We start from the raw sequence: 9,355 nt of genomic DNA, 5'->3' as shown, positions 1-9,355 counted from the left end.
CCAGAAATATCTGTCGTACAACAAAGTCATATTTGCACCCTTTAAGGTGGAGGTCTAGTTAACGTTAAAATATGTCGACATAGGCCATAATGTAATCTAACGACGAAACCATTTACATATCCCTGAACATAACCATATGAATATGTAACACAAGTAAAACTATGTCACGACGAAGTAGAAGTCGACTACATTGTTATAGGCTACTTTTGGTAGTCGGCCGCAACTTTCAGAACTTCATGCCAATGCAACCATTTTAATGCTCCTCTAATTGAGCTGCGTAATTCTCTCAACCACGGGGTAATAACAGGCAATCTGTTGCAACGTAACGAGCTACGAGAAACAAAATCTCGTGATGTTTTTTCCACGTATTTCAGCAGTCGAAATCAATTACGAGATTGATACCATCTCTCGTACGCATTGCTCGTCAAGAATTCTTATACGGAGGTCACGTATACGAAGGAGCAGAAACAGTGAGTAACGTTTGTAGTCTTTAGCTAGCAGTCCACCCAACTCTCGCTGAGCATGATCATGATCATGTATCAGTTGATGATATACAATGTCTAACACCGCCGGGTTATCCTTAGTAACTTGCTTACTACATTTGAACTCTTCGTCCTACAAGTCGAAGATATTTCTACCAACACGGATATAAACTACGTGCCGAGTTTATTCCATCAACGCCCCAAGAAAATAACAAGCTTCGCAGAGAAGACGCTTTTATGGTGTAATACGGTATCAACGATTTTGCCGTTACAAAGCTCCAGCTCTCACTAGTCTTGATAAATTCAACTGCCATTTGCTCAGAATCTTTTTTATGTAATCTAACCGGCGGTTTCTCAATTCGTTCAGAGTGGAGACGTTGTTAGGAGGATATCTGTCGTTTTTTCTGCACGTCCCAGGGTAAGCATTGCCCGACTTCACACTCGCACTAGTGCTTTCACCTGTAATTAAATTTTTGTTGCATTACACATCAGTTGGTGATCCAAAATACAGTTGTTATATCGTATCGAAAGCTATTAGTCAAATATCCTGCAGTCCCACGCCTGGGGATGGATGGACAGCTCCATCAAGTAACAAGCTTCCTGAAAGCCAGCATGCTGAATCCAAGTAGGGTTGTGCTCAAAATGAAAATGAAATTAAAACACAGATGTTTAAAACAACACTATTGCTTGAAACATGTTTATTCAGTCATCATCGCCTACAGATGAAAACATAATCACTAAAATGAAGCAATCGATATTTGTGATGCCACAACCGAACAGGGATATCAATCTATTGCGAATTGCTATTGCGAATTGCTGCCTTAATATATATCATACCTTTCTTAACAATTTTCAAGAGCATCATCATTCCGGTGTCTTCATGTGCCAGATTATGGCAATGAATCATGACGTTTCCATGATAGTCGGTTGGCACGAATCGTATCTGAAACATGTCAGTAAATAGGTTGTTACTTTTTCTCGTCATCAGAGAGAAATTACAAAACCAGTGAGATCAGCAAACTAGAAACGACCACGAAATTAAATTTACCCTTTATATATTGCAAATTATAGTTGAGAGAGCAGTGCTACAGCTTCAATTTGAGAGTTAGTATATGGACTATTATACATTCTACAGCTGTGATTTAGAGGCTAAATTAGTCGGTGGCTGTAACGATTTCACGATACAATGGGTGAGATTACCATCATAATGTAATTTCTGCTCAATCGCACCGGGATTAGGAGCCTTGGATTAAAAAACTATGGCGGTTGGGATGAATAAGGTTGTAACGACTAGAGTCGCGATTTTTTGATGACTCGACTTGACTCGAGTCATTTTCTCAAAATACGGAAATGACTAGACCCGATTTGAGTCACTCTGTGTATTGACTCGACTTGGACTCGAGTCATTGCGCATGACTTGGACCAAGTCATATGAGTTATATCTCAGACGGCCAAAACCGACATTTCATTGTAATTTCGAAGAATAGCGAAGTAACCACACCGTTGGTATTTCGCCTAATGGTAATGCCGTACTGGTATACTTGAAAATGCGACCAGAAACTGTCAAAAGTGAGGGAAATTAGTATATTTTATATGCGAACCATTCCATATCATCAAATAGAGTTATAAATGGTAGTTTTAACAAGACTATAACTCGAAACTGAGAAGTCAGCACAATGACTTGGACTCGGACTCAAGTCATAATAGCAGGACTCGGACTCGACCATCTGCTCGTTGACTTGGACTCGAACTTGACTCGGTGGTGAATAAGAATGACTCGACTAAACTCGAGTCAAAACTATAAAAGTGAGATTGACTTGTGACTCGGAGCCTTGTGATTTGGTCACAACCCTGGATGAACGTATGCAGAAGATCAATTGAGTATTGGAAGCAGTGAAATCTATTTAAGTATTCTTAAACAGTTCCTTCGATAATAGCCTTCAAATAGATTTCGTACTTACCGTAATGTTTGATAACGGTGGCACCACAAGAACATCTCTCCAATCCCCAAGTCGTTCGTACCCAAGAGTCCCGTTTTCCCAGTCGTATCTAGTGTCATGTCCCCAATACTTCAGCTCTTAAAAGAATATCGCTATGATTGAGGCGGTCAGACGAAAGCACGAGGTCCTATTTAAGTTAAGAATAGCCAAAGACACAGTTAGGACTTTGCATTCCATGCAGAGAGCACAACAATCGACCCCGTATTACAACAACAGATAGCAATTTGAATAATTATCCGGTACATATTAGTTTTGTAGCCTGTAACGTGTCTTCAATATTCGCCAGATAAATCATTACATTTGCTGGTTGTGATCTTTACAGTTAGCATGGAAAGAAATTTTGAATGGGAAAAATCGCCCATTTTCGGGTTATGTCGATCATCCACAACTATACGTAACCACAGTTACATATAACTTCAAGAGGAATCCCGTGAAGCTATATCGTCTGAAAACTTACTCAATAGAAGTTCTCACTAAATGGCGTAAATGACTATGGGAATACAATGTTCACTTACTCTCTGAGACGTCGATAGGCTGCTCCTCGAATTTCAAAGTCGGATCATAGACTGAAAATTGAAATATAGTGAAATAAGCACTTGATGTGCCTAGTGGTAATAGCCAAGGCCAGTAGTTTCCAAACTGTACGACTCGAGACATTGCCAGGAGTCTTTAATTTGCATCGCGAGATGCGTATATTTGCAACACCAGACACATGCCATAATTTTATTACGCGCGCGAAATCAGCAACCCCATGCGTCACATAAAAGATATTCAGTGTTCTGCATTTTTTAGCAAGCTGGATTTTATAACTCCATTCAATATAGGCCTATCTTGAAACTTGCAAAATTTGAAATTCATTTGGGGCCGTCAACAGACACAGTTTGGGAACCGCCGGCCTGTAGGCGAAAAATATGAATGACAGCCGGGCGATCACCTGATTCATACTCCTTGTATTGAAAGTCGCATTTCTTTTCGACATCGTTGATGTCACTCAAATACCACAAACGAGCGCTCGATTCGTTTCTCGGTACGCCGCCTGTGTAGTTGTTGTAGCTAATAACCTGGATGGTGAGAGGATCTGTTTATTCCGATCGCAGTCTCTCGTCAATTCCATAATTCAATAAAAGAGAATTGGAGGTGCACATCATCGTTTCCACAATTTTATAAAATGATAGGTAAAAACAAAGTGTGCTTACCTGGAAATGATTAACGTGCATGTGTAAAGGATGAGCCTCGACGGCATCCGTGTTTAGTATGTGCCATTCCTGTGGTTCGCCGAGGGCCATCTTGTATCTAAATTTATATTCAACTTGTCATATGTCTAACTAATATCGCTCCGTAAAAATAGATCTCTGGTGCCCTTCATCAGAGGAATCGGGTATTTAAGTATTGATCAACACAAGTCTGCGACACGCCGACACATCGGCCTATATACTGCTTTTTGAAGCTGTTTCCACGAGTAATTGATCCCACTCGAGTCGTGTTTTCGTATATCAAATCACTCATCGTGACGCTATGACAGTGTGGATGATGGTACCTTTTCTGCGACTAAAAAGAATACAATGCCAGTTTTCATCACCTTGAAAAAATAATTTCGTATTTTTCGACCATCACCATTTCTATGCACTTCTTGCCCGCATGCTGCAGGTTGATCAATACTTTACGGATATGTCATTACCACTAACGTGCGTATAATTTTGCATAGTATGATGGTCCGTATGCCACGATTCAACCAATTCGTGTTTCGAGATTGGCACAGCAGAAAATACTGTCGAAATTCTAATACCGTTGATAAATTAGTGGCTATAGGGCGCGTAATTTCATTACTCGGAAAAAGTTATCTGTCACATGCTCGACTCTAATCATTAGGATTAACACTACTTACTTCATTCAGATTCGAGCACTCGAATCATTGTGCTGCTTAGCCATATAATTGTCAGCCATCCTATTTCTATTCCAACATGAAAAATACCGGCCTTACCTATATTTAGATGGTCCACTCCAAAGCTCCCGGTTCATGTACGACTGCGGATTTAACTCAACCACGAATCGGCCTTTTATATCCTCCTGAGTTAGACTTCTCAAATCCGAAAGATACGGCGGATTCTTCGGCAAGAACTTAGGAAAATTGTCAGCTTTATCAGCCCCCGAGACGACCAACGTTACGAGGTCGCCTCTGTAGCGAAGTATTACCCCCAATGAAAGATTGTGAACGGGATCAGGCACCGACGCAACCTATTTACGAAATTTACATTTGCATTTAATACTTAAAAGATGTCGCATATTGGAACAGATGACTATATACCTTGTATGTCCCGGGTACGCTGCATTTCAGCAGCCAGTCAACCCTCGCACCCGGCAGCAGAATGGTCTGCCCGTGCCGAAGGCTTCTTGGATATGCTAAATATACTCCATCAAGTGCTATTTCAAGAATGTCGCAATTGGTAGTCAGCTGCCCCGCGACGTCGGTTATGTAAAGTTCATGTGTGTACTCCCCGCCAGCGTTTACCATCCTAAACCGAAATATAGCAATGTGGGTAATCAAGGAAATTCTGTGACATGCAGTCGCATAAAGACGACGCAGTATACAATAATTATATTTTCATTTGCTCCCCATGGCGACGTTAACATGGCTAAATAAAATATATGAAAGCAACTATTCTTCTGTTCTTAGTGTGCCGCGAGCGTTTTTGTGATTTTCCTATGTGCGCCACAAGGCACAAGCTGGAAAAGTTTTAGAAAAACTGTCTTAATCACCACCTCATTGGCCCACTTGGTAAATGTCACGAGATCATTTAATTCTTGAATGCCCTTTTGTATATCACAAGTCACAGTACATGGGTGACTATCGCAATCGTGTACCGCATGTGAAGATTCAACAATCCCCATGCTTATTACACTGCATAACTCGTGCTGTGCACGATTTGCCTATTACAAGAATAGAGGTTTACCTGAATCTGTACATCTGTCCAGTTAGCATATCTAACGTCGGTAGATATTGTCCGTTCGTTGTGTACAAGTTAATATTATTAGCAAGCCAATCTGTCAGCGTACCTCCACTGGTTACATTATACCCGTCGTTTCTGTGTGAAATCAAAACCACGTACATGCAGAATCGAACACTAACGCAAACCGAGAATATATAGACAGATTACTTGAAGCCTTCGTAGTCTCCTCCGAAATCTTGAATTATTCCAAAACCCCGACGGCTTTTCCCGTCAAACATCAACATCGGTTGGAAAAGAAATTGAATGTCTTTGTCGCAATTGTCTGGACACGAAGCGGCAGACAGTTCCCGAGGCATTTCGTCAACTCCGTCTTCGACGATCAATATCCCGGATAGTCCGCTGTGTACCTTAAGCAGCATGCAGAAAAATTATGACGTGGACATTCCATATTTTCTGGCAGCAGCATCAACCGTTACCAACCCTATATACCAACTGCATATGGAGCTAGTCGCTTTATTGTAAACTTAGAGATAATGATACACCAACGTGACTCAGTCAAGATCTTACCTGGAGTAACGTGGATCCATGAAAATGCGCGTGATACCAATACGTCCCAGGTGAATGATCTGCGTGAATCTGATACACAAACTGATGGCGCTGCTTCGGTCCAATTTCGATAAGCACATCATCTTGTGGAGACTGCATTCAGAAGTGTAATAATCATCGCTACTCAGTTGATAACATTTGTATTCGCAATTCCATTATGGCCAACCTCTGAGCTAATATGCAGTCCGTGAGTATGGAGGTTTGTCGTGTTTGGGTGGTTCAGCTGGTTCATGGGTCTTTGGAGGTCATTCCCTTCTGGTGCCAGATTGTTGATCTGAAGGCGAAGAATATATTCTAAATTGACATGGAAAACGGCGTTCTTGGGAGCAGCACTCCTATTATTAAAGTTGCCTTCTGGATGCAGCATGATGCGAGAAAATGTCAATGTATATTGGGTATATCGCACGACGTCTTCCACTCACCATGCTCGTGTTATAGCGTAATAGTGACTTTTACGCCGATCATTTGAAGACGTGGGCTAGTGACGGGTGATGTGTTCCAGTAATATTTGCACACACACACACACAAAGAAAAGGAATCATCACCAAGGTTACAGCAGAGGTAATTTTATAATGATAGACCGGCGACGCCAGAATAGAAATATTGTTCTGTAAATCTTTTATTGAATACTGATCTTCACGTTTTGGCTTTTTCGATTGCTACACATATACACTGCATTGTATTGATAGGATTTTCTCAACCACACATATTCCAGGCGACTTTATTGTACGCACGCACTAATCTTTGAAACCACACCGACACTAATACCATGCTTTGACTTCCTAAAACTATATTTGGAGATTAGACTTCCACTCGTGATGCGAAGTCGGAAATTCCCGCTTTTACGCATTGTCATGTTTCGCAATCGCATAATGTTTAATTATGTGGTCGCTGTCATCGGACTATTGCGCCAGCGATGAGCAACACACCACTAGTCTGAGGGCTGGGCAGAATTGAGCACCTGATAGATTGGATTCTGAATACAGTATTAGGCTTCGGTATGACCGATGTGAAAAGTTCAATTATGTACCTTATATGCTACCGCAAATAATATAATGCCAGTTCTACACCACATAAAGATATAATTTGGCATTTTTTCGACCATACCTAAACTTCATTGCATTTTGTGACAATGCTATTGGTTGATCACGACTTTCGAGATATATCATTTCGACTGACTAGCGTCGCTTTGCACTACAAGTTGCGTATGCTGCGCTACGACTAATCGAAATTTACAGCCTCCCAAACTGAAAAATAGCATCGAAACTATAACAATTCGTATTGATAAAATCATTCTTAGTAGCAAGAGGCGTACAGTTTCCATTCTCGAAAATTTCATCTCACCCTTACTATAATATGGCTATTTTTCAATTTTAGAAATATGGCATATATTAGTTATAAAATACATTGAGTCGTTGCAGTGACTAGATATTTCACGGAATTTTAACAACATTTTGTTTCTACTAGATTTTCTCGGACCTTACAAAATGTTTTCGCTGACCGTAGTTTGACTGCACCTCTTTGATGGATTGGGACTATAGGGTTGCATTCAAAACAAACGGTGTTTTAAAACACTTTTAAAAAATAGCCTTTAAAAAAAATTTTTTTTTTCAAGTCGTAAAATTATACCATAATTGTGTAAATACTTTACAAAAAACATGTTGTATGAGCCTGCGGACGATAACCATCCGATATATCCGACGTATATCGATATGGGATGATTGCAACCCTCAAAATAGCCGGTTCAACAGCAATATATATATTTCGTCAAAAGAGCTATTTTTACCCTATATTTTCAATTGTCAATGTCAATCCACTATGACGTCACAATTGAATATTCGTGACGTCATGGCTTAAAAAAAAACATAAAAAAAAATAAAAAACGTGTTTTAAATTAGGGCCTTGTTTTAAACATGTTTGTTTTAAATTGATTTTTGTTTTAAATGCAACACTAATTGGGACAAATATTCTCTTCTCGGTAGCTTACCAAATTTAAGGTCAATTGATCTCCTCTTTTAACAGTAATGGTAGGACCGGCAGCATTTCCGTTATAAACTCTTCTCTTCAACTTCAGCCAGTCGTATGTGATAGTAGCGATATCGACGGTGAGCGTCATCGACCATTTCTTCGACACGCTGCTCTCCTGGACTGGCTCTTGGAATTTATTTCCCTCTTAAAACAAATGACACCATCAACTTGAATTTCCGGATGCGCAGCGAACAAATACAGTGTTTTTGAACTTTTAAACATGATTTATTTTTATACTTACGACCCAGTCGATCTGCGCAGGGATTGTTCATGTTACACTCGCAGTATGAGTCGTCAAAAGTCAGTACGTATACAATTAAAACAATCCATTTTGTTACTATTGACTGCATATTCAACTGATCCGATACGCCGCTATATAAACGATTTGGCTTATATGTATCGCTATATATTCGTGTGAAATGATATGGTATTGTAATATATTGAGCTGGGTAACGTTAACTTTTTTCAAGTAAATCTTCGCGGCCTGAAATACCCGGTTTGGCTTTTTTTGTCAACCTTCGCGGCAGTTCCAGAAAAACACGGTTTTCGAGTCTAGTTTGTGTCGGGTTGGCCTTTATAGTCTTGGCAGTCTGATCGCAAAAAACTCAAAGCAAAAAAAGAGGACGACGGCATGCGAAAAAAAGGGCATTTGTGCGTTCTCGGACCACATTTTACTTTAATTGGGAAAAGAGGGAGAATCCTCCTAAAAGAGAACGTCCCGAAGTAACATTTCACATAAGCAAAAATACATCATAAATTATCACTTTCTGCCGTGATACCACGTATTTAGGTTAGGTGGCATCATATAGACAATACATTCCCACAAAACGAGACACGTTCGTCAACAGCTAGAAATCTGTGCTAAATTAACGCGACACATACGTAAAATCTCATTCTTTTCAACATCACTCGAAGTGTGGTGCGACACGCAATGATATCACGGCATAATTGTGCATGCGGAAAGATGCCTCGGGACAAGCATTTTGTTGAATCAGCGTATATAGCGGTAATCATTGGCGATGAGCATGGACTTGGGTTTGGGCATGTTATTTGAATAGATTTGAAGATCAAATGCCACACTATGATTTGCGTTGAATATTCAATATAATCTTTTCGCTTTGTTTGGGAATCATTTGGTTTTGTTCTGTTAACACTGTTGTTGATGTACAATACATTGTGTGCATCACCAATCTATAGTAATGTATTTGATATGTATACTTAGATGAGTAATGCGGTGACGTTTTTGTAGACAAGCGAAAATTGTGGCCTTGCTGATTAGCGTAAGTGTTTG

At 40.0% G+C, this 9,355-nt stretch overlaps 1 protein-coding gene across 2 annotated transcripts; it reads right to left on the bottom strand.

Moving 5' to 3' along the window:
* Positions 1-649: 649 nt before the first annotated feature.
* LOC145447868 (multicopper oxidase mco-like) lies at positions 650-8,783 on the bottom strand. 2 transcript variants are annotated; one of them, XM_080326132.1, is made up of 14 exons: positions 8,306-8,783; positions 8,024-8,208; positions 6,203-6,310; positions 5,998-6,129; positions 5,638-5,837; positions 5,434-5,565; positions 4,788-4,995; positions 4,464-4,717; positions 3,679-3,775; positions 3,417-3,543; positions 2,998-3,048; positions 2,444-2,559; positions 1,320-1,425; positions 650-941 (listed from the first exon to the last, which is right to left on the bottom strand). In XM_080326132.1, exons 1-14 carry the CDS (start codon positions 8,412-8,414, stop codon positions 751-753), a joined length of 2,016 nt encoding a protein of 671 aa, XP_080182258.1. In that variant the 5' UTR covers positions 8,415-8,783; the 3' UTR covers positions 650-750. The 2 variants fall into 2 exon arrangements, with proteins under 2 accessions (XP_080182258.1, XP_080182259.1); XM_080326133.1 differs by lacking the exons at positions 8,024-8,208; positions 8,306-8,783 and adding an exon at positions 6,459-6,841.
* Between the last annotated feature and the right edge of the window lie 572 nt (positions 8,784-9,355).

This window comes from Botryllus schlosseri, chromosome 10 (assembly GCF_051294905.1).
Source record: "Botryllus schlosseri isolate E-star chromosome 10, Bs_hap1, whole genome shotgun sequence".
Classification (NCBI taxonomy): Eukaryota; Metazoa; Chordata; class Ascidiacea; order Stolidobranchia; family Styelidae; genus Botryllus; species Botryllus schlosseri.
Note: the sequence above shows the minus strand (reverse complement) of the source record. Positions and strands in the feature narration are given on the sequence as shown.